Genomic DNA, 26,821 nt, shown 5'->3' with positions numbered 1-26,821 from the left:
CAGCAGGGAGAAGCCTGTTGTAACATAAAGTCTGTATGGACTTTGAGATGTTTCTACTCACAGAAATAGTAGTTGCACAGTAGTGAAGTAAAGTAGCATCTTCTAATCTTCGACTCCTTTATTTACTGTATTTAAGTCAACAACAGACGGACATATCTGCTTCTCTACCCTCTCATTCATCACAGTTAATGCAAAACTTGGGGTCGGACGTGACTGAAACAGAATCAGGGATGTCAGAGGTTGGCAATTTCATTGGGTTTAACTACTGTATCTACATCATTTGACAGTAGGCTGGCTGTGAAAGAGGATCTTCTTATAAAAACATCATAATTGTGGTTTTCGGAAAAAGTTTGAACATTTAGATTGTTTTCTGCTCGTGTTTCTTGAGTTTCCTTATAAACTAAATTTGTAAGCACAAAATAGAACAATATTCAATACTGAACTTTTAATGATCTTAATATTTTATGCCATACTTTCCCCAAGACTATTGAAATGTGGCTAAATTAGTATATTTGTACATTAAACTGGCATTTTTAAAAAGCACTTAGGATGTTTAGATCACAAAAAATGAACAACCTTTATACTGAAATCACAGCTGTGGGACAAATTGCCTTGTTCAGCCCGAGCCATCGATTTCTACAGGAAATGTCTGCAAGTTTGCTTAATTTAAAGCTGCATCAATCAATATTTTTATACTTACAGTGAATCAAATGACTAAGGTTTATGTGAAGGGAGTTGCTTGCCGTGATGAATCCTCTGAGAATGATTACTCAGCTGTTATGTAGCTTTTCTTTTTCTAGCTCATTGTTTTGGCTTTAAGGCCCATAGATTTTCTTAACAGTTTGGCCTTATAACTCCATGTCTCCAGTAGCAAAGGCATCTGTTTTCACAAGAAAAGCCCCCTTTAACCCAATGATTTGTGACCTGCACATTTTGCAAGTTAAAGAGCCAGATATCTTTTCTCAGGAGTTGGTGTACACTTAACCAGATCTAAAAGACTAGTAACTATATAGAAATAGGTGTCCAGAGAGACGACTCCAGTTGGAATGTAGAGTTGCTTGTGTCTGCTGGATGTGTAAGTAGCCATTGTTTTGGTAACATGTCTGTTATAACAACTTGATAAAGTTTATATTCCCCCAAGTGGCCAAAAACCTGATTAATGCAGCTTCAAGAATCATGAATTAACAATATCCAATAAAAGTAAACCTGACTAAAAATATACTATACATACTAATATGTGATATCTGAATGAATGGGTTTATGGGCTGTAGTCATGAGAGTAGTAACATCCCACACTTTGTGAAAAAGTATTAAATTGTATCTTAGAAATTATAATTCACTGCCAGGTAATTGCAAAGAATTTTTGTACTACTCAAAATGTAAATCCTTCAAACTCACATGATCAAATCACTTAGAAATGCATTCTTTTCTAACCCCTCAATCTCACATTTTCTTGCAGTAGCAGTTCGGGCAATGTGTCACTATTGCCAAAGTCATACAGATAATGAAACTCAACCTTACTGTAAACGCTACAGCTTTGATCTACAGCCAAGGGCGGTGCAGATACTGTGCAGGATGTATATTGCTGTGTGCCTCTGTCATTAATGCCTCAATAAGGGTTCATCGGATACCGCAGATTTGTGTCCAAAAGCATTATGAAAAAGGGAACCTTTCTCCTGGACATGTCATTCTCTTCAGCCCGTCTCATTAACGCCTGAACCATTACTGGGTAATGAGAGTGGGAATTGGAATCCCTCGGGTCTGTTTGGGACTATTAATATTCTCCTTCGAATGGATTTCATTATTCATTGCCAGTGATGAGTTCCTCCTCTGTGATCGTTTTTTTTGCATTTTCATTTTGTTTTACTTTCAATTCCTGCGTTGTTTTCCACCTTGAGAGTTCTGAATGGGACAAAGTTGAAGGTTTGTAAGTATTTTTATACAGTGTTTTTGAGGTCGGTTGTGTTTTTGTTTTATGCCCAAATTGTGCCCTGTGGAACCTATTTGGATGTTTGGAAATAATGAATATAGAGGCTTGTTATGAGAATAGTTGTGGAGGCACTGTCGTAGGACAGGAAATGCATTTAGCGACAAATAAAGTTTATAGACATTTTTTACTTCATTAGAGAGCAAACAATAGAGGAAAACAGGAGAAAGAAAGGATTAAATGCGGAATAAAGGACCAGTAGCTTAACTTAAATCACAAGCAGATATTAATAACTGAAGTGCAATGATCCTAAACAACCCCACAATTTCAATAAAAGCTGAAGAATGAACAGAGTGAAACCAAAGTTAATTTTTTTTTTACGCAAGTGTTTCAAAATGTTAAGAATGACTTGTCACAGACTGAATCATCCTCACTAACTCAACGTACCAATCAGATTATAATACACTAAACATATTCTTTCTACAGCAATAGTTGTTTGAAAAAGAGTAACATGAAGTCCTGCTGTATCTTTGAAGTGTTGATGGAGATGCAATATTTCACCTTTGGATTCATTTTGTTTAATAGTTTTAAGTCTGTTTTTGGAAGCACTTAAACGGATATTCAATTTAAAATCTGCGCTCTTTGCTGATAATAACTTGATTGACATGGTTGTTATTTCTATGTGTAAACGTCATGTAAACCAGACTATTTATTTATTTAGCCTATTTTACTGTAACTGTAGACATACTGAAAAAAGAAAAATGTTTTGAAAATGGAATATCTTTTTAATCTTTGACAAAATGCATATATTCATCTGGTATGAACAGATATTACTTGAACATATAATTAAAGCAGAACAAAACAGTTTGCATTACAAAAGATGTATCACTTCTTTTTCTACAGTCGCTCACAGTACCACCCACAGTTTGTATAATCCTGTGCCAGTTGCTGTGAGGTCTGTATGGTTTCTTCTAACATATTGTGTATGTTTTATTTGTTTATTTATTAATCTAATCTCACACTCCAGTCCATTTGCAAGTCCTGGTCCTTTGACTAATGCTGCTTTCTGACTTTTTCCTCATTTATGCCATTACAGTTCCTCTGACATCTAATTAGCATGTTGCCTCTGTAAATGCACTTTTCCCTGTTTGTGCAACTTAACAAACATATTTAGTGTTATGTAAATGTTACAACAACGCAGCTGTTTAACATTTTTATTACACCTTCCAGGCTTTGGGAGGGATGGCGTCTGTTCCACACACACACACAGCAGCAACAACATCCACTGAATCATTTGTTTGCCAAGTTGTGAGCTTTCAAAATGCTTTTTTCAAAGATTTTCTTCATAGATCCTAATTTACCTTGTTGTCAATGCTACAGCTTTTCCGTAATTTAAACAATATTTGATTCTAACGTGTCTTTGGGTTCGTCAATGATGGTAAAGCATGGTAAAGCATGGTGATTCAGAGAGTTTAAAATGTTTACCTGTAAGGGCTGTTCATTTGGATTGAGCAATGATGTGATTTTTGGTCTCTGACTTTGTCACAGTACATTTAGGCTCAGGAGTTCAGATGAATTCTCTCTTACTGACTAATAACGACTAATAATATGTAACAGATTTTTTTATACTAGTTGTTTCTGTATTTAACAGGATACAACACAATATCATTTAATATCAAACAGCAGTCATTCAGAACTAGTTTGTTATTTTCCTTTACATCCCTGCTTTTTGTTGGCTTTACTCTTTCTTGCTTTCTTCCTCAGATCCCAGACCTGTAAGTAACATTCAATAATACAGTGTATGAGTACAAATCCAACACAAAAAAATCCAAAACCATATCACACCCAAGCACTACAGGAAATTGTAGGCTTGATAATGTTCACTGAGATCTACAACAATAACCATGATTTCCCTTGAATCAAACAGGCAATCTCAGGCAGTCATTGTCTGTGAAATCAGACACTAACAGTGCAGTAAGAGGGTTTCTGTGCGAGGGATCAGATTTTCTTTTACCGAGCCACTCTACCGCCGTCACATCCCATCACATGTACTGTGCATACCTAGTGCCTAGAATATACTGTAGTCTCCACATACATGTACAATATTATTTGTGTATGTGGCTGTAAAAAATGCTAGCTCCTCTCAATAAAAAATCACTGCAATACACGTAATAGGAAAATGATTCCACTGCTTCATGTTTAAGTAAATATCCCTGAGTTAGCATATTGGAAAAGCACAAACAGGTCATGATCATTTTGCATATTCTTAATAGAAGCAAAACCTCTTGATGCAATAAAGGCAAATGATGGTGAATGTCTCTGCTTTCTGTTAGTCTTGAAATTTTATGTCAAAGTTACAATGGCCTCTGAATCTTTGTTATTGATTGTTTACATTTAATAGCGTCTGATTATCTGCCTGATTATCAATATAAGAAATATCCTTCAAACTCAGTAAAAGTTTGCAATATTACTTGTGTGGTATAGTAGATTCATATGTTGAGTGTTTAAATGCTTTTATTATTATAAAATGTGACATTTTTCAAAGCCTTCGTATGGGAATTTGTCAATATTTTAGGATGCAACTGGTTATATCTTAATAAAAAAGCCATTGAAAATGTCTTAATGTCATTGTATTGTATGGCAAAAGAAATTGTTAAAAGAATATCCATAATATAGTATAGAGTCAAAATATAGTATGCCAAAAATATAGTTAAAAAGGGACATAGGATTCTATATGATAAAACAAAAATGTAATTCAAAGTCAAGTATAGTGTGTCTTAAAAAAGTCATACTATGTGTTTTCATGAAAGATCTCAAAATAGTATAAAAAATCTAGTAAAAATCCCAAAGTAAAAAGTCAGATCGAAGCAGTAAAAACATGTCAAAAAAGTAATAGGATAGTAATGACATTATTTATCGCAAACTATATTATTACTTTTATTTTAATTAAAATGTTATGACATACTAGACTATGACTTTGTTATGACATTTTTCTGACATACTATGCTATAACTTATGACTTTATATGACATATTATTCTATGACTTTTTCACTATATTCTTATGGAATACAGTACTATGAATTGTACTTTAATTTTTTTTTATTAGATTTTTATGACACTATAATATGACTTAGTATGTTTCACGACATACGACACTTAACATTTTTTTTGACATTCTATGGCCTTTTTATAGCTAACTCTTTTTTTTGGCATACTATACAATGAATATTGAATGACATAGTATTAAATTACTTTTTATGCTTAACTTTTCTATACTGTTCTCGTCTATGTTTTATATATTCTATATGACATTTTAATGACATTTTACTACATGTTATTCTATTACTTTGTATGACATTCTATACTATGAATTAGTTAAGTTTAAAATGCCAAAACGTTTTATGGCATTTTTTATGAAATACTATAGTACAACTTTTTATAACTTTTTTCACGACATACTATACTATGACTCTTTAATGACATTTGTTGTGGTACACAATACCATGATTTTTTCATGACTATACTTAAACTTTTTACTACAAACTATATAATACATTTTTTGTGACATTTTTAATGACAAACTGTACTATGTCTTTTTAAGTTTTTTTTAATGACAAACTATTCAAGAGTTCTATGTCATTTTTAATGACATACTACATCATGACTTTATGTATTGTGCAATACTATGCGTAGATTTTTACGTCATACTATAGTGTTACCATTTTGACATATTTTATGGCATACTACGCTAGGACTTTTTTATGACATACTATACTGTGACATTCCAATTACTTTGTATGACATGCTATCCCACAACTTTTTATGGTATACTTATCGATGAGTTTTTATTGGGTACAACATTTTTACATCATAAAAAGTCATAATATAGAACGTCATAAAAAGTTAGGAAAAAGTCATAGGGTAATATGTATATCTCAAGGGCTAGTATAGTATGTCAGAAAAATGTCACAAAGAAAGTTATAATGTAGTATGCCATAAAAAGTCATAGTATAGCATGACATGAAGAAGCAGTATTATAGTATGAAAAAATATTTATATATTTTAGTGTCAAAAGATATTTAAAAGAACCATGGATGTGGATTGTATGTGGATTTTTTTTCTCCCAAAAACTCATTATAATATGAAGGCAAAGTTTAGTATGTCAAATGAGAAGAAAACGTCATAGTATAGTATGTCAACATTTTCCCAGAAAAAGTCATAGTATAGTATGTCGAATAATTATTCAAAAGTTCATAGTATAGTATATCGAAAGAAAACTCATATTATGAAGGCAAAGTTTAGGATGTCAAATGAGAAGAAAACGTTATAGTATAGTATGTCAACATTTTCAAAAAAAAAGGTCATAGTATAGTATGTCGAAAAAAAAATAAAAAAAATAATTATAATATGAAGGCAAAGTTTAGTATGTCAAATGAGAAGAAAATGTCATAGTATAGTATGTCAACATTTTCAAAAAAAAAGTCATAGTATAGTATGTCGAAAAATAAAATCCCCAAAACTAATTTTATTATGAATGCAAAGTTTAGTATGTCAAATGGGAAAAAAACGCCATAGTATAGTATGTCAACATTTTCCCAAAGTAGCATAGTATTGCATAGTATAGTATGTCGAATAATTATTCAAAAAGTTCAAATATCGAAAGAAAACTCATTATATTATGAAGGCAAAGTTTAGAATGTCAAATGAGAAAAAAACATCATAGTATAGTATGTCAACATTTTCAAAAAAAAAGGTCATAGTATAGTATGTCGAAAAAAATAATCGAAAAAAATTAATTATAATATGAAGGCAAAGTTTAGTATGTCAAATGAGAAGAAAATGTCATAGTATAGTATGTCAACATTTTCAAAAAAAAAAAAAAATGTCATAGTATAGTATGTCGAAAAATAAAATCCCCAAAACTAATTTTATTATGAATGCAAAGTTTAGTATGTCAAATGGGAAAAAAATGTCGCCATAGTATAGTATGTCAACATTTTCCCAAAAAAGGCATAGTATAGTATGTCGAATAATTATTCAAAAAAGTTCATAGTATAGTATATCGAAAGAAAACTCATTATATTATGAAGGCAAAGTTTAGAATGTCAAATGAGAAAAAAACATCATAGTATAGTATGTCAACATTTTCAAAAAAAAAAGGTCATAGTATAGTATGTCGAAAAAAATAATCGAAAAAATAATTATAATATGAAGGCAAAGTTTAGTATGTCAAATGAGAAGAAAAAGTCATAGTATAGTATGTCAACATTTTCAAAAAAAAAAAGTCATAGTATAGTATGTCGAAATTATTTTTCCAAAAACTAATTTTATTATGAATGCAGAGTTCAGTATGTCAAATGAAAAAAAACGTCATAGTATAGTATGTCAACATTTTCCAAAAAAAAGCTCATTAGTATTAAAAAATGCAAAAAATTCAGGATGTCAAATGAGAAAGTTTAAAAATGAGTCATAGTATAGTATGTCAACATTTTCAAAAAAAAAAGGTCATAGTATAGTATGTCGAAAAAAATAATCGAAAAAATAATTATAATATGAAGGCAAAGTTTAGTATGTCAAATGAGAAGAAAATGTCATAGTATAGTATGTCAACATTTTCAAAAAAAAAAAAAAATCATAGTATAGTATGTCGAAAAAAAAAATCCCCAAAAATAATTTTATTATGAATGCAGAGAATTTAGTTGGGAAAAAAACAGGATGTCAAATGAGAAGAAAACGTCATAGTATAGTATGTCAACATTTTCAAAAAAAAAAGTCATAGTATAGTATGTCGAAAAATAAAAATCCCCAAAAAAATAATTTTATTATGAATGCAAAGTTTAGTATGTCAAATGAGAAAAAAACGTCATAGTATAGTATGTCAACATTTTCAAAAAAAAAAGTTCATAGTATAGTATGTCGAAAAATATTTTTAAAAAATCATTTTATTATGAAGGCAAAGTTTAGAATGTCAAATGAGAAGAAAACGTCATAGTATAGTATGTCAACATTTTCAAAAAAAAGCCATAGTATAGTATGTCGAAAAATTTTCCAAAAAATCATTTTATTATGAATGCAAAGTTTAGGATGTCAAATGAGAAGAAAACGTTATAATATAGTATGTCAACATTTTCAACATTATTCGAAAAAAAAAAGAAGGCAAAGTTTAGAATGTCAAATGAGAAAATAAGGTCATAGTATAGTATGTCAACATTTTCAAAAAAAAAAGGTCATAGTATAGTATGTCGAAAAAAATAATCTTTAATTATAATAAAGGCAAAGTTTAGTATGTCAAATGAGAAGAAAAGGTCATAGTATAGTATGTCAACATTTTCAAAAAAAAAAAAAAAAAAGTCATAGTATAGTATGTCGAAATTCTTTTTCCAAAAACTCATTTTATTATGAATGCAGAGTTCAGGATGTCAAATGAGAAGAAAATGTCATAGTATAGTATGTCAACATTTTCAAAAAAAAGGCATAGTATAGTATGTCGAATAATTATTCAAAAAAGTTCATAGTATAGTATATCGAAAGAAAACTCATTATATTATGAAGGCAAAGTTTAGAATGTCAAATGAGAAAAAAACATCATAGTATAGTATGTCAACATTTTCAAAAAAAAAGTCATAGTATGTCGAAAGAAAGGATTAAAAAAAGGTCAAAGTATAGTATGTCGAAAAAAATAATCGAAAAAATAATTATAATATGAAGGCAAAGTTTAGTATGTCAAATGAGAAGAAAATGTCATAGTATAGTATGTCAACATTTTCCCAAAAAAGGCATAGTATTGTATGTCGATTTTTTTTTCTCCCAAAAAATCATTTATTTATTTTTTTAAAAATCTGAAAAACTAAAAAAAGTCTAAGTATACTGTGTTAAACATTTGTCAAAAAATGTCATAGTAAATGTCACAAACCAGTCTTCGTATAGTAAAAAAAAGTCCTAGATTGTCTTAAAAAGCATAATGAAAATAATCATAATTTGAAACCTTTTTATTTGTCAGGTATAACCACACATTACAGGAATTTGACGCTGGTTATTTTTGCTCTCATTGTACAAACACTTAAATATAAATACAGCTAATTACAATGATAAACATGAACATTTAGGGATTATGTACATAGCAGTAGATAGATATAATAATACAAGGAGCAATGTTTCTGTTGTAAACAATAATAAAGTTGTTCAATGGTCAATAATTAAGTAGTGCAATGGAGTGTTAACATAATGGGATAAATATTGAATGACAAATATAAGAGTTGCTTTACGTACATGATATGCCTGGATATGTACAGTATATGCATGCTTACACGTAGAGTTCATCACAGTGATGAACCCCCACAGAGGAGAGGCTGAAACTGGTTGTGTCTACGGTGTGGAGGGTCTACAGCGATGTTCTCGCATGCTTCCTGACTTTGGAGGTGTATAGGTCCTGTATGGAGGGCAGGTTGTCACCAAATGATTTTTCTGCAGTACTGATTGACCGTTGTAGTCCGTTCCTGTCCTGTTTGGTGGCTGTGATGGATGGAAAGAGAGAAGATTGGATCAACAGCTCCTGAGGAAGGACGGACACCCTGAGACACGGGGAGAACATCCTCTGCTGGTTATTTACAATGATGGTGTCTATGTTTGATGTACACTTAAGGAGATGATTGAAGAAATTCTTAGAATAGCAAGTCACAAAATAAATGCAATAAAATATTGGAGTAAAATAAAGGGATGCATGTAGTTACTTTAACCTAAATTCATCTTTATACATAGAGCAGAGGTTATGGGTTGGAAACCTGGATGAAAGGAGGGAGAAAAAGGTGAAACAAAACATCTGTAATTGTATTTCTCTGTATTGATATGTTGACTTCTAATAAAATAAATATTCAAAAAACGATTGAATGCCATAAAAAATGTCACAAAAGTTCAAATATATTATTACATATAAATTATCACAAAAAGTCTTAATAATGTATGCCAAAAAAACCTGATGGCATAGTTTGTTTTTCTAGTATAGAATGTCATAAAGAATGTCAAAGTGTGTAAAGTCGTGGTCATAGAATAGTAAATTCAAAAAAATAGTATAGTATATCAAAAAATGTCAGAAAATAGTATTGTATGTCAAATTAAAAAAGTCAGAGTATATATATATAAAAAAAAAAAAAAAAAAAAAAAAGTCAGAGTATTAGAAATGTCTGAAAACGGTTGCAATATAGTATGTCATAATGGTCATATAAAAGTCAGCGTATTGTATGCTGGAAAAAAGTCACAGTAAAGTATATCAAAGAGTAAAAAAAAAAAGCATTTAAAAAAAAAAGTCATAGTATAGTATGTCGAATCTTTTTTTCAAAAAAGGTCATAGTATAGTATTTCGGAAAAAAATTCCAAAAAACTCATTATGAAGGCAAAGTTTAGTATGTCAAATAAGAAAAAAACGTCATAGTATAAAATTCAAAAAAATCTAAAATGTTGACCGTATAGTATGTCATAAAAAGTCATTGTATAGTATGCTGACAAAATTCAAATAAATTGTGGTACTGAATGCCAGAATTGAAAAGTCTCAGAATAGCATGTAAAAAAAATCATAAAAAAGGTTATAGATAGTATGACATGAAAATTTCAGAAAAAAAGTATAATATGCCATTAAAAATGGCACAAATAAGTCATAGTATAGTATGCCATTAAAAGTAATAAAACAATATTGTATAGTATGCCATAGTATGCCAGAAAAAAATCATATCATAGTGCACAAAAATATATTAAGAAGTGATAGGATAGTATGCCATAAAATGTAATTGTATAGTATACCATAAACAAGTCATTAAATAGTCATAGTATAGTATGCCATAAAAGGTCATAGTAGCTAATTTAGTAAAAAAGTAATTTAAAAAAAGTCACAGTATAGTGTACATAAACGTATAACAATATAGTATGCCAATAAAATGTGAGAAAAATCTTCAAAGTATAGTATATATAATATATATATATAAAAATATATAATAAAATAAAGTATCTAGTAAAAATATGAAAAAAATGTATTTCATAAAAAGGTCATATGATAATATGTCAAAAAATACATTAAAAAGTCATAGTATGTAGCACTGTGTAAGCAGTCATTTAATGTTCATCATGATTTCACAAGAACCCGGAAGAAATGTGCCTCCCAATTCTAATTATTGATTCCTGAAAGTGAAATTAGGATCTAGGTTACTTGTGTGAAGCTACCATGAGCCCGCTAGCTAAATCTTCTCACTTACCTTATGACATGGAAGACTAGTGTTCAACCAAACTCCGGTAACCACCTGCACCTCTGCATTTAATCACTTTCCTGTGTGGAACAGGGACAGAAACCGTATACCAAATTACACAGCTCAGAGGATCAGAAAACATTTTTCAATTTGTAGCAATATTGCATGATTGCATAGTGGGCCCTATGCAGTAAAGGAAACACTTTTCTCTCGTAAATGATGGCAAAATCTAATAATAAAATAGAGAACAAACCATTATTTATTTTTTGCTTTCATATCTTGTTTTTTTTAATGATTTAATAATTCATATAATCAATAAGACCGCTGATAAGGCATTTAAGAGTGCCATTTTGTCTAAGTTGCTGGTGTTGCTGCCAGACATAGTTGGGATAATTATCTGAAAAGGGGAAACTGAAAACACATCAAACATTTGTTGGGTGAGTTTACCATCAAAAAGGCTTAAATGCAGATGTCGATGTAGATTTAGTACTTTCTGGATATAATTAACTGTCTATATGGCAACAGCAGAAGTCCAAACCTCTACAGAGCTTTACATCTCCTCAGAATAAATATCCTAAAGAAACATTTTCACACCAAAACAAAACCCATATTTATTTAATTTTCAAACATCTAAAGGAAGGCGCTCTTTCAAAAACAGCACTTCGACACCTTTCTTCTAATCAGGTCCAGTTCACTGAAGCAACGCTGCATCATGCACCAGATGTGTGTGCACCGTGTGTGTTTGATGGTTGTTAATCAACCCATCACTACCTGTCAGTCAGAATAAAGGTCAGACAAAGGAAACTCAAACTGACACTGACACACACACACATACATACACCTGCCAACACTGCACCACCTGTCTCTTGCTCCCTCTCCATGGTGCTCCCTCCTGCTTCCTCCTGCTCCCCCCCCCGCTGCTGCTGACAGGGAACTCTGGCCCCAACTTGCTCCCTCCAGGACTCTCCGTACACTCCGCTCCCCTGCTAGAGCTGCTGAGTGCCGGCCACTCGTCGCTCCACGGGGGGGGCAGGAGATAGGACCGGGAGAACCCAGGAACCTGGCACGGAAATCAAAGTGCTCTCAGTGAGAGTGAGTGGTGTAGCTATCGAAGAGTGGCTCAAAGCTCTGGCATGATTGGAAGATAACGACCAACACTTCCACAGTGACCCCCCCCCTTTCTGACGTTCCCGTGGCTGGAAGAAAGAGCTTGTTACTTCTGCAGGTGTGGTGTCATTTAGAGACGTACAGCGTGGTCACATATTATCATATCAGGGAGACGTTTAATTCAAATGTCATTTAAATGTAAAACAGGCCATATTCCACACTATTATGTCTGTCATGCCAAATCATCATCACTTTTTAATGTCTATTTCTGTTCACGGTGGGCTGGAGCCTATCCCAGCATGCTTTGGGTGTCAGACAGGAAACCAGCCCACAATCCAAGTTAGACAACAAGACACAGATAAGAGGGACGCTCACACTTATGAGCAATTTCAAGTCATCTAGTAGGACTGTTGGCAGAGAGCAGAACAAGTGAATGAAAAACATGACTTCACACAGAAACACAACGACCTGACACTGGCTGTTGTTACTTATAAGCTTCTACTTTCAAGACAAAAAAATAATAATTTACAATTCAAACCAAAGATATTCTTAAAACGCAACAGAAATCACACCAAAAATATTGAGATGCAAACAAACCAAGCAAATTAAATCTTGCGTTAATCAAGTGAGTTGTACACTATGCAGTAAGGGACTTCCTTTTATTAGCTTGAGCACCAAAGTGTTGAAAGTCATCCTGTCTCTCTGCAAGGCTCTCCAAACTGATGAAACATGTTTACTGAAGCTTAGCGATATGAACAGGGAGTGATTATTACCAGCCTCGACAGCGTGTGGCTGGTACTGTTTTCACCTTGTGAGTCTGTGTGTGTGTGTGTCATCATGGCAAAACGTGGTCCTGGAGACCACTTCTGCATCAGGAACGACCACAGAAATGGTTTTCACGACTTTTCCAGGTGTTTATATGTCTGTTTGTGGACCCATTTGTATCAAGACGATGGTGTCACAACCGTGTAAGATGAATTTAAAACACTTAACAGGTGTGTGGAGTTGAGATCAAAGTGGAGGCAGCGTTTAAAGATGGGTTGGGTACGAGCAAGGGTGCCAGAAAACATGAGCTTGAAGCTTCTTGACCTTTGAAATATTCGCTTGTTTGAATCTTAACTCAAGGTCCACTTTTTTTATGGAGGATTATGTCTATCACCAATAGCTTTTTCCAGAGCTTTCAGCTGCATCCCACAGTCATCATCATCAGCAGACAACTCAGCAAAATATCTGCTGATGAAGTCAGTTGAAAGCTCTAGAAAAAGCTAGAAAGTGGACTTACAACCTGTTTGAAATATATCAAAATTGCCAGGTATATCACATATAAACTCATTAAAATTAGCGTAACCCTTGCATAGCCTACACTACAGTAACCATTTTTTAAAAAAGGAGAACAAGATAGTTGAATAAAAAAAACTTTACTTTTAACCGTAGCATTAAATTATAGACAATTTAACTATAAACCACTTCTTAAAAAAAAACAGAGGTCAGACAGAGACAGTAAATAAATAAAACATCCTGTTTGCTGTAACTCTGGCTGCCTCAAACATTATGACAGACAATAAGCACATTTATGGAGGCTGCATGTCACACAGATGTTCACTTGAAAATGAATATGAAACAAACATATAAACATGTGCATATACAGAGGGCAATCTAAGTGGGCTCAAACAGGAAAAAAAAAATGTTTTTTCTTTAAAGGAAGTCAATAATTGCATTTTGTTCTCTGGAGAGTTGTCAGAACTGCATCACCCTCGCACTATAGATTTCCCCACCCAAATACAGAATCATCATCCAAACAACGTGTTAATCTCTGGAGAGAACCCGTAATGGAAAATATCTTGACTATTTCCTGCTGCAAGCTGCGCTCCATTACTGCAGCTCTCTCTCTCTCGACTACCTAACAGCAGACATCCTTGGAATCACCCCAGAGAAACTGAGACAGGTCCATCAAGCCTCCGCTGTAAGGACATCTTCAATATCCTGTTTACTCCCTCGGCCAAAGTCAACGGTAGTTTACGCCAAAAACACACACATCACAACAACTGCCCCCCCGTGCAGTAACACTGCTACATATTCTGCCGTTTTATATGATGTACTGTCGGTATTTTAAAGCTAATTCATAGCTGCCCCACAGCCACAGAGTCACAGGTATTGATTGAGACACTTAAAACCATCAGCACCCATGAATCCACACATGTCCACTTCTTAGTGTTGCGCTCAGGTCATGTAGTGCAGCGCATTCTTTTTCTCAGCCGCGTGTCGGAGGTTAAGTTGTGAAATGTTATAGGCCTGTGTGTTAAGTATGTGAGATCCTGAGAGCACTTTGCAGGTGAGAGCTCTGTCCTTGACAACAGGCCTCAAAGAGACGAGGGGGAGAGGAGAGACGCTGGGCCGACGCCTGCTGGAAGAAGACCTTGGCTTTGGTTGACTTTGCATTTAGATGGTTGCAGGTTCAGTGTTCACTTTATATAAAAAGTAAAAGACCTGAGTTGCTTTTTCAGCCGAGGTGAGAAAAGGAAGGTTAAATAAAAATGGAAATTACTGGTTTTAAGGGTGATGTGAAATACGCTTTTTTGCTTTCTTCCTGAGAAGATCGATGGCGCTCTCATGTCTACTGTAAATGTGAAGCTACCGCCAGCAGCCGGTTAGCTTAGCATTAAAGGTGCAAAACAACAAGATGTTAAACAGCAATATATTATGCAATTGAATAGCCACTATCAGAGGATCCAGCCGCAAAAAATAATGAGCGTGAATTTTCGTCTCCAAGTTTAACTTTGGTGAACTTTAACAATAAATTGCAAAGTTGACACATTGAAGCTATCTTAACCGTGTAACTGTTGGACAAAAGAACTATGGTTTGCAGACAGTCATAAGACTAGAATAGAGGGTATAAATATGTTGAATCATTTGAACAAACTGAATTTCATTGTCACCTTAGCGACCGAGCATTAGCTCTGGCAACTTTGTCTTCCGTCTTCAAACCTGTTTTAATAAACAAAATGCCCAGAGCAGTAATAAAAGGAAGCCTGACAAGCTATTGTGAGTGATTAGTACTAGCCCGACCAAAACTGACATTTAAATGAATTGGTCAGCTAGCCAGGCAAGCTAGGCTAAGCTAAGCTAAGCTGCTACTAGCTTCATATTTAGCATACATTTACAAGTTGTAATTTCTTACCTAAATCTCTGCAAAACAGCAAAAGGTGCATTTCCCACACTGTTGAACTTTAATTTAAATACACAAAATAAAAACAAAGTTTTTATTGTTTTCTGGTACTGTGCTGAAAGGTCAGCTTTCATTTAAAATGTCTGTAAACAGGAGAGAAAATCAGGTTATATTATCAATTCTGTGTGAGTGTGAGAAACACACAATCCTTATATTTTCACACTTTTCATTAATATACAGTGTGTGTGTGTGTGTGAATGTATACCTTTAATTTTGACATATCAATAGTTTGTCCTCACAGAAAGCACATTGAGCAGGAAAACACAGACCTTCAAAGAAGAGTTCACTGTGAAATCAAGTCATTAGGTGATTGCTCATCTTTATTTTAACCAAAATAATAAAACAACTGATCAAAAGTGGCAAGTCACGTCTCGTGCCCATCACAAAATATCAGGAGCATCTCCATGTGCACGTCGCCATGCAAATCATCTGAAATCCTACGGTCTAATCAGCACACTAGAGATTATTTCCATTTCATGACATTGTCACTCAGCCAGCTTTGTGTGGCTGAGTCTACATTTGCCTTTGAACATCAACGGCACCTTTTGTCTGTAACTGCTGTAACGTTTCCAGCGATGATCAGATAGCACTTCTGCTATTTTTTACTTCCCAGTTGCGGCACTGGCCCAGAAAAATAAGATCCGAGTTGATTAGTGAAGCCTGCAAACCCTTTGTGGTGCATCTAAAAAGGACGCCTTCATCTCACCATACACAATAGAACTGAAATATGCAGATATACCTAAATAAGAGGCTCTCATTCATCCCTATTAAGCACACTAAGAATACCGGCTATTTCTTTGAACCACTGAATGAATCAGGAGACATTTTAAGATACATTTATTTTATGGCAATTGTCAGGTGCTTAGTCACTCAGTGAAGGTGAGGATCAAGAGTACAGTGGGACACAATGCGGTCTAAGATCTCCTTGACTCACCCTTTCACATTTCTCTGAGAGTCCTGTATCCCCCCCCATGTCAGTGTGTCTCTCGTTTCCTCCCAACCGTCTCTTCTTCAGACAATCTTTGAATATCGTGTCAGAGAGCATCCTGTCATCCAGTAAGTGATTGGATCGATGATCGGGTGGGAGAGTCTCAGAGGCAAGTCAGCGCTCTGGGGAGGCCTTCACAGCATGGAAATGCACTAACACACACACACACACACACACACACACACACACACACACACACACACACGCACACACACACACACACACCAATCACAGCTGCAATTGCAGCTTGTAGGTGAAAAGGTTATCGAGCAGCAGAAGTGCTGAGTGATATAATCCGTATGGCTCACCTACACACTCACACACACAAACACATATACCTGAATATGGACTAACCGCCCATTATAAGAGGTCCTTTTCACTGATTGAAGTCTTAACATTTCCATCCGGTGCTGATTCCCTCATCATTTCGCCTGGATGAGTATCCTGTCCTCCCTTCCATCAGCCCACTAGTCAGGTAATCAGGCGGCTTCACTTTGTGTTAACGCCTCCAGCAGCTCCAGCAGCTCCAGCCAGCCTGCGGACCAGGAGGCAGGCGGGGCGCGGCCGGATCAATGTCCTGATGTCGGAGGTAGACAAAGCCAGCCGAGTACCGGGGGCCTGCAGCATCTCTCCCCTGCTGCACTCTGTCAATTCTACTCATCTCCCTCCGCTGGCTCGGACCTCATGAGTCTCTCAGCTGAAGAAATAAGTGGACTCCTTCACCCGCTGGAGATCAAAATCACCTGGAGAGGCAAGAGGCGAGGTGTCAGATCAGGTTTAAGTCAGAGGACAGCAGTTACAGAAAGTAAATTACATGTACATGTGCTTTAATTAGAAACAAAACTTTAGATTACCAAATACTATTACAAGATAGCTATGCTAACAGAGCTAAATGGCATGAACCAGCCAGCATATCATTGACCAAAAATCCCAGTAAAATCCATCAGTAATTAAAACAGTATTACTGTTCAAAATTTGTCGATCATGAGTAAATCATGCTAGCAGCTTTGTGAGGCTGTACGGTGATTCAAGCTAAATGCTAACGTCAGCATACCAACACGCTCAGGAGAACAATAACAAATGCTGATGTTTAGCAGATGTTATGATTATTACGTTCACTCTATGTTGGCCTGCTTATGCGTCTCACTTAGCACAAAACACCAAGTACAGCTGAGGCCGATATGAAGGTCATTATTGTTGAAGGTTGTGTCATAAACCAAAGGAGTGAACATATGAAAATGTTGACCTGATGTTGGAACTAAATGAAGAAAGGCCGACAGACCACGGCCATCCACAGAGCCAAACCTCGTTTATAGTGATCTAAAAACAACTGTCATTGACAAAAATATTCGCTTTGTATTTTGTGAGATTTTAATTCATGTGACCCCTTGGAAATGAAATGGTACATCTCATGCTCATTTATCCTGATACAGATTATATTTCAACAGTTTCCACAGAGAGTATTTTTTTTATTATTATCTATTGAGGTTAATGATCAATTAAGGAAAGTGCTTAGAATAGTAGGATGTTTGTCAGATGTATTTTGTTACAATCAGTTACAATCTTCATGAGATGGAGACAAGGAGAGGTTCACTTTGAAGTGGGTCAAACTCAGAAAACTTTAATATTTTAAATCAGCTAACATTTTTGGCTTTACTGGGCACCAGCAGTAACATTTCTATGAACTTTAATACACCGCTTGAATATTCATTTTAGGCTCTGGGATGAGGCCCTGTCCTGCACTCTGTGTGCCTCTCTGACAGCAGACTACGGCAGCAGAAGCTGAAGCCTGAATTATTGAGGAAAGGCCATAAAAACTTTAAGAACGCAAAAACTTACAGTAGCTAGAAAATGATGTCGATATGAAAGCTTCAGATAATGTACTGACTAACCAACAGTAATGTTTAAGTTACTTGTCAAAACTGTTTTTGTACATTGATATACAGCCAGGAGTTCCAAACATCTCTACTCAATAAAGTATGAGGTTGTACTTTGTATTTTTCTGAACTTACTGTGTATTGTGTAAGAATAGTATGTATTCATGGTATTACACATACAGACTGTTACCATGATGACATAATGTACTTCATTGTGTGACAAAGAGACGTTTGTCTTACCTTACCTTCTTGCCTTATTGATATAAAACAATACCAAAGTAAATATTGAATATAAAAGTGTTTAAAAGAGAACAGACATTTGGCCTTGTACAACTCAATTATCCTAAAGGAGAACTACTAATCGTCATGAAAGTCAGACTCTAGCTGTGGAAACACAGTAATGGCTCTAAGTTATTCAGTGTTCTCTCCAGACTTTTTTCCCCTTCGGGGTCATAGATGCGCCTGATTCATCTGATCTCTTGCTGGATTACACACAGTGAAACCTGATTCACCTCATAACAAGTTCAGCATCCTTCATAGAGAAGATTACAGTGGATTCTAGTCCATTGAGTCTCATACTGAACGTGGAGCACACACACACACACACACACACACACACACACACACACACACACACACACACACACACACACACACACACACACACACACACACACACACACACACACACACACACACACACACACACACACACCACACACACACACACACACACACACACACCTCAGGAGCACACCTGACTGGTCTCAGCCACATAAGCTGATTACGCAGAGGAGGGACACAATTAACAGTAATCAATTTATATCACCCAGCTGTCGGTGCCAAGCAGACAGTAAGTGTACAGATGGAGATTGAGCGAGGGGCTTACGTAACAGCAAAGCCTCCATCCACCTGACTGACGGAGAGAAATGCTGCCTCTCTACCTCCACCGTGGACAACAATAGACAGACACACACTGGCGTCAAAAGAGGCCAATCTGGATCTGCTAGTGGCCACGCAGGCAGACATGAATACAGACCTCATGACAGAAGCTGAAAATGGCTTTTTCGTGTTTGAATGAGCAGGACGAATACCACGTGTGGGCAACACAACCAACTAAAGACAATAGGATAACTATACAAACAATAGGCAACAACAATTAGCAATTATAAACCAGGATAGAAAATACAGGATTGTGCAAGAAACCAATTTAATAACAGTCCTGTCGTTTCCCTCGAACCTCAGACAGAGCTTCAGGACATATAAGTCCTCTTCAATCCAATTAGGAAAAAAACACAGAATACTCCATGTTGGTCCTCTCAAACAATACCCCAGCCTTGGAGAGGCCTGTTGTTTGGGAGCCAGACGGCTGCATGCACACTGACCTGTCTGGGGCACTTTAGCCAGCAGCAGCATCAGCCTCCTGTACTCCTGGTACTTCTTGTTCTTGGCTTCAGTCCTGCCACAAACAAGGGAAACAAAAAAAAAAAAAAAGTTTAAAAGAGGAGCATGTTTGTGTGTGTGGAAGTGCTGAGTCAAAGACGACAGCACTTTCTGGGGTTCAGCCCTCGTTCAGGTCGCTTTATCTGCTGACTCATTTAAGTATTTAAACCTTTGCGTGATTTTCACACCTGGATGTCACATTCGAGCTGTCGAGGTTACTTGCGAGCCAGAGCGGCGAGTCAGTGCCTTTGAACTAGCACATAATTAGTACTTCTAATGTGAAGTGCTAGATGTTGCACAACACACCTGTCAATGTGTGAGATGTGACTGGAACACTTAAAAATAGCCATTTAATTATTTTTTACCACCCACTGTTTTGCCTGCATGAGGATGACATTATCCAGCACTTTTTACAGACTGCCAGTACTGAAAAAGTGTAAAAGCATGCTCACACTGACGATGCAAACTTGCTGATGTTCAGCATGTGTTAACAATTGTCAGCATCTTGTATCAGCATCCTTACATTTGCAAATCAGCAGTAAACACAAAGTACTGCAAAGGCTGATGTGAAGGCCATTAGTTTTGCAAGTATTTCGTCATGAACATACACACAAGTATTGGAATAATTTAAAATGTTGGCCTGATGAGGGCGCTAGATGTTAGGTTAAAGGTGGAACAAAGTTTTTACAATTCATCCTCAGAGGAACATGAATGTTTGAACTTAATTTTACAGCAATCCATCAAATAGTTATAAGAAACTTTCACTCTAAACTACAAATGTCAAGCTCATAGTAGCACTAGAGAAAAGGTCAGGGGTCACCAAAGTCAGAGAGATTCATCCTGTGGGGACACTGAATGGTTTAACAAAATTTGATGGCAATCCTTCTTATAAGTGAGATATTTCCAGTGATGGACCAACTGTCAGAGCGGCATTACCTTCCCAAGAGATATAGAGAGAAAACAGTCTGGTTTTACAATAAAATAAATGCTTCAAATTTTAAAAACGTACTACATATTAAGGTCTTATTAGCTTAAGTAAGCTTAAAAAATAATGTTAAAAAATCTAGTAATGTTAAAAAATCTATTCAGTTACTCATTGCGACAAGAGAAGGAATCCAAAAAGTCTTTAAACTCCCACGCGTCATTCTTTCTGTGGTGCGTACAAGAAAGAATAATGCTTTTGCAAGGCTTAGGTAGCAGTAATGTGTCTGTGATCGATGGAGAGAGGGAGAAAGACAAAGAGGACCGAGGGCTGCTGTGGAGTAAAGGCTGTAGAGAAGCTGTCCAATTATCCCAAAGAGAGAAAAACACAGTCAGATGATGAGCGTAACCCAGCCTGAGGCCAGCGAGACAGATGCACTGAGAGTGAGAGAGAGAGAGTAAGAGAGAGGGGAAATCATTTTGTATCTAATGTTTCAGATAAGCGGAGGAAAACTCTGGTGCGCTAATATTACTTTTACAATCTTATAATGTCAAATGTGTGTGTGCACCTACTGTTTGGACAGTTTTATAATGTATGTACATGTAGGAGTTGCATGTTCAGTGCACAATGACTTCAGTCTGTACCATAAAAGTCCATGCGAACGGAAAAAGAAACACTGATTGCAGTTTGTGGTGACTAAGGATGGAAAAAAAATTGCATATAACTATCACATAATATTGTATTAAAGATAATGTATGACAATAAATATCTGTACCTCAATAGGAATGGCTATGAAAAACAAACAGCAGTTTTTATCATCATAAACCTGATTGATAACTGACCACTGTGTTGCTCCTGAGACTTCATATATGTACATGTATGTGAGTGTGCACAATCTAAATGTGTTCCTGCATGCAGATGTGTGAACTCACAGGAGCCCGGTGCAGTATTTATGCAGCAGGAAGTTGGACAGCTCTTGAAGGATTGGCTGGCTGTGCAGGGCGACGAACTGTTCCCGACAGACCTGACAGGAGGAGGAGGAGGAGGAGGAGGAGGAAGAGAAAAGTATTTAAACCCTTGACCGACAAGATTAAACAGCTCTGCCTTGTCTGTACGGAGAGATCTATGTGTAACACGGAGGGTATAGTGTGGATAGGATTTACAATGCAAACACAAAAGCCATAAAGAAAGAAGAGCCATTCATTTTGCTGCAGGTTATCGGTAATCATACAAAAGATGATAAAGGGCATGTGAAGAATTTATTTTAGTTATGAGTTTAAAGTCAGAATTCTGAGGTTAAATTTACAGTGAATCCCCATCGAAAGCGAGAATTAAGGGAGACATGAGCAAGGCATAAGTGTTCCTTCTACACTGACTCCAGATATGGTTAAAAAAAAAAACAACAACACATATACAGCGAGATATTTCTGTGATCTAAACAGCTGTCTCTGCAGATGACACTTTGCTAAACGAGACAAAAACAGATTGGAAGTGTAAAGAAATGCTGGGTGGCATCTGTGAGATGCATCACTGTGAAATGATACATTTATTAAAAGAACCTTTTCTGTGAGACGTGCGAGTGACGTCTAAAGAAACGCTTTCTATATTGATTGTCCGTCTCAGAACTCAAATACATTGTTCACATTTGGCCCTCATCCGTAAAATCACTGCTGTGGTGTAGGTGGGCTCCTCAGGATGCGAGCTCAGCAGAGGTTAGAAAACACATTGACACAATATATGATTGTATAAGGACAATTTTGAGAATTGACAAGTACAGTTGTGTCATATCCATGTCTGTCCAAAATTCAATCAATTCTTAAGTTATGGCCAAAAACCTATTTTGTGAGGTTACAGTGACCTTGGACCTGATTCTGTGTCCCTTCATATATTCAAGATCTCTTATAATATGTTATAAGTGTAAAACCTCACGTTTGCTGTGTGTACAAATATTTGACTCAAGGAAATTACAAGTTTTTAATTCAAATTTATTGCAAGTTTGTTGTTTTGTTGGCCGCATCAACATAAACTGTTGGTGGTGCTAATTCACCACCAATTGTAGAAGAAGAGGGGGCAAAAAAACCCAGATTTTTTTTATCCTCGGGGCTCCTAGAATTTCGTAAATGTGAAAACGTAAAAGCTTTTTTTGATATAGCATTTTTGCAACTTTCAAGTATTTCTATTCAGGTGTGCAAATTCAAAATTTTGCATTAAAACAGCTGGATGGAATTCCACTTTATGTCAATAAAGAATTGAATAAGCATTATGAGAGCCATGACCACACAGTAACAATGTGAGCCATCTTACATAAACGATTACATGTTTCTTCCTAACCAGTTTCTGTGCAAACCTATCCACTGCTTACTAAAACCCAGTAGAGCTGTAAATATTGGACATTTTCCATGCATTACTTGGGTGGTTTGTTCAACAACAAACACAATCCTCATGTTGATCTTCTCATAAGCTCTGGTTTGTTTTTGTACCCCAACGTGTGCACACATCTCACAGTGACATCACTCAGATACTGGCAGCAGGCAGGGTCAGAAAATGAGGGGGGGATGAAAGATGAGGGACCCGTCGCCATTAAAATAAGGACCTTCTTGATGAGCTTAGGTGTTGACTAAGATATCCAATACCCCTCCTCCGGCGCTCTGTTCAATTACCTGTGTAATGAGGAAAGCGTACGCTCACACACATCAAGAGAATATGAGAGAGAATAAATGTACTGAGAGGGAACGGCTTCATTGGTTGCAACTCCTCTGAGATTGGATGAAGACGTAAAAGCTGTGACTGAGCTCTGAAGCTACATCTACAGAGAACTGGGTCTTTATGGTAATTCCATCCATTTTATGCTACGCTGTGTCTCAGTCTGGGCCTGTAGACAAGCTAGTTTCAGCATGTAGGGACAGACACAGTCATTTATTCAGGCTCTATCTGATGGTGCTTCTTGAAGCCAGCAGCCTGCAAATGTATGAAACTGGTGGAATATTCAGCTTGTTTAACTTGCTTCACAAAGCTGATGCTTCTACTTTAGCACAAGCACAAGGGATGCTACAAAAAATATGTATTTCTGCATGTAAAGGCAAGACAGAGGTGGAGGAATTTAATCCTATTTGCTACCTTAAGTTTCACTTAATCAGCAAATAAAAGAGATTCTAGACCCTGGTTATAGACAGACAGGATGAAACGGCTCTGAAAGGATGAAGAGGATGAGATATGAGTAAGAGAAAGGATGTACTGTAATGTAATACCTTGTTCATGGTGTCCACAGTGAGGGCGTGGGTCCAAAAACAGTCGTGAACTGAGACGAACGTCAGGCCGGCACTGAGAAAAAAAAGGAGAGTGATGAAGAAAGCCCACGTGCAAGGATTGATATCAGAGAAAGAACATAGAAGGCAAAGTAGACATTGAAAATAGGGAGACTTTGAAACTAACGTGCATTACACAACGATAATTGCTAAATCCCTGCCAGACAGCTTTCACACCTGTCAAGGGGCCCATTCTGTGAATTGAGCTAATATTACAAGGCATATCATACAATGCTTACAGTATCTGAGGTGATAATTGCATTCAAGACAGATGGTACATTGGCAAAGCTATTTGAGGTCATGCTTATATGGAGAGACAATGTCAGAAGCCTATTACAAACTGCATTTACACACATAAATGACCCCAAGAGGAGACAAAAAAATGCATCTCTGTTTAATTTGAGGTGTTCCAGATATCCATGCTGTAAGTACAGTATGTTGAGTGGTACCTATAGCAGTGGAGAGCAGTCAGCATCATGTGTGTGGAGTCCAGAGAGTGGATGAAGTTTGGCGGGAAGGCGTTCTTCTGTTTAACTGTATCTGGCCTCCTATAAAAGGGACAGAAAGCCAAGTACAGACATATAAAAAAAGAATAATCTGTACTTTCCTGATTTTTAATACAAAATGGGACGTTTCAGACAATTTTTTTAATCAACTGAAGTGGCCTTGTTATGAACTTTGCTGATAATTCCCTTTCCCCTAATTTCCTTTTTTAGGTTTTTGCACTATTTAAATGTATTTATTAAGAATTTCATTAAAAACCACAGTTCTTTTGAGGATGTTTTTAAGTCAGATGGTACAGCAAATTTGCTGATGAGTGAAAGTAGTCGTGGCTTAGCGGGTTCAGAGCTGCAGTTAGCTATGGAGCTGTGGAGGACTGCTAGACTCCACAGATACCTCCCTCTTCCACATTGTTAGATCCAAACCCAAAAGTCTGACCTATTGTATATCAGTTTGCCAGCCACTGTGGCCCGTAATCTAACAAGAGCTGTTTTGTATGATGCGCCTTGTTATCTAGTCGCCTCAAACCACACGTCTTTCAGGAGAAAAAAAAAGAGACACATTAAACAACTATATATAAACTAAATAAGTGAGCAGTTTAGTGAGGGGATTTTTGTAAACTTTGAAAACAGCAAAGCTAGCCCTTTCACCTTGTTTACAGTCGTCGTGCTAAGCTAAGCTAAGCTAAGCTAAGCTAAGCTAAGCTAAGCTAAGCTAACTGTCTTTCTAACTCACCACCAGAAAGGTGCATGTTAAGAGTTACTGTGAGGAACTTCTTTCTGGTCATGAAACAGATTCAGCTTCATACTGTTGCCTCTTAATGACCTACATTAGTAAACATGAACATCAGCAAAAAAGAGTTGCCATTTCAAAATCCGGCCAGTTGGAGGGAAGGGAAGTACAGGAGAACCAGAACCAGGACTGAGCAGAGCAGACTGACAGAATCTGCTGCAATAAAATAAAAGGTTTTCTGAAGGGACTCTGGTACTGGGAAACAATACCACTTTTGTCCACAGGGACCGCCAAAATCAACACAAAATTAAAGTTCTTTGTAGAAGCTTGTAGTAAAAGTTGAACCATTTTCCCCCCCTTCTTTTTAGTTTGTATTTGTTTTAAGGACATCAGTAGGACTCTGACAATAACAGCTTTTGTTAGATGCTATATTGTACCAGAAATAATTGCAATAAACAATATTATTGTCATTTTAAGACCCTTTAATGCCACAGATATAATGATAATATGATAGCATAATAATGTAAACACACCCTTTCAAACAGCAATTAACTTTCAATGTTCAGGCATATTCAGAAATTGGAATTGGAATGCAATATACAACCCAAACCATAAATTGTATGCACTTTCAACAGAAATGTAAATCACCCAAGTCTTATAATGGCAGGGAAAACACTGCTGTTTATTTTGCCGCATTTTGGTAACATTTCGTGTAATATCGAGGTCAGCAAAAGTGATCAAGGTCATGAATAAATATATTTTACAATGAGTCGATAATGTAAATATTGTGCCAGGCCTAGTTAGAAGCTTATATGGTAAGTCTTCCTAACAGACTAACAGGTGTAGTAAATAACTCTAACAGTGGCTTCACCATTAATATTATTTTATCACACCTGTGCTTTCCTCTCTATGACAATTCAAAAGGATTGATTTGAAAAGGTCTCTTTGTGCGAATGGATTTCAACATCAACAAATATCTTCTGCTATGTGACCCCCGGAGGACTCTGTGCTTCCTAAACAATAATCAATATGTGAGCAGACAAATATAGAAGTAATATAAAATAAACAGTACAAGGTAATATGAATGCAGCACTGCTGCTACTGATGATGGAACTGGCAGAAAAAAAAAAAAAATAAATAAAAATAGCATCCAGCCAATCTGTATCCTATGTTCACATTACCCTGAGCCTGTGCCATTCAAATCCTCTGGGCTGCCACAGACCAGAACGCTCTTCTAATGGGAATGGAGACAGAGCGGAGAGAGCTTGGGCCTAACCCAAAGCTAAAACGCACACACACACACACACACACACACACACACACACACACACACACACACACACACACACACACACACACACACACACACACACACACACACACACACACACACACACACACACACACACACACACACACACACGATGCCTGTCTGTCAGTCTTGTTTACCTTCTGTCCGCTTAATTTTTGGCTTGGAAATGTTAGACTTTTATCAGAGCGCCTTTAGTTCTGCTGTTCTGGGCTTGAGCTGAACAAAAACAAGATTCCTTGAGATTCAT

The 26,821-nt window shown here is 36.2% G+C and overlaps 1 protein-coding gene across 1 annotated transcript in view; it reads right to left on the bottom strand.

Annotated features, from left to right (window-relative positions):
* Positions 1 to 15,856: 15,856 nt before the first annotated feature.
* polrmt (polymerase (RNA) mitochondrial (DNA directed)) overlaps positions 15,857 to 26,821 on the bottom strand; it is a 49,217-nt gene continuing 38,252 nt past the window's right edge. Inside the window, exons 17-21 of the mRNA XM_054602309.1 lie at positions 24,479 to 24,577; positions 23,973 to 24,045; positions 21,657 to 21,748; positions 19,745 to 19,818; positions 15,857 to 17,225 (exon numbers count right to left, since the gene is read on the bottom strand). Of these exons, the coding sequence (XP_054458284.1) occupies positions 17,176 to 17,225; positions 19,745 to 19,818; positions 21,657 to 21,748; positions 23,973 to 24,045; positions 24,479 to 24,577 (388 nt within the window). The 3' untranslated portion in view covers positions 15,857 to 17,175. The remainder of the gene's footprint in view (positions 17,226 to 19,744; positions 19,819 to 21,656; positions 21,749 to 23,972; positions 24,046 to 24,478; positions 24,578 to 26,821) is intronic.

This window comes from Anoplopoma fimbria, chromosome 8 (assembly GCF_027596085.1).
Source record: "Anoplopoma fimbria isolate UVic2021 breed Golden Eagle Sablefish chromosome 8, Afim_UVic_2022, whole genome shotgun sequence".
Classification (NCBI taxonomy): Eukaryota; Metazoa; Chordata; class Actinopteri; order Perciformes; family Anoplopomatidae; genus Anoplopoma; species Anoplopoma fimbria.
This window is presented reverse-complemented; position numbering and strand designations above follow the sequence as displayed.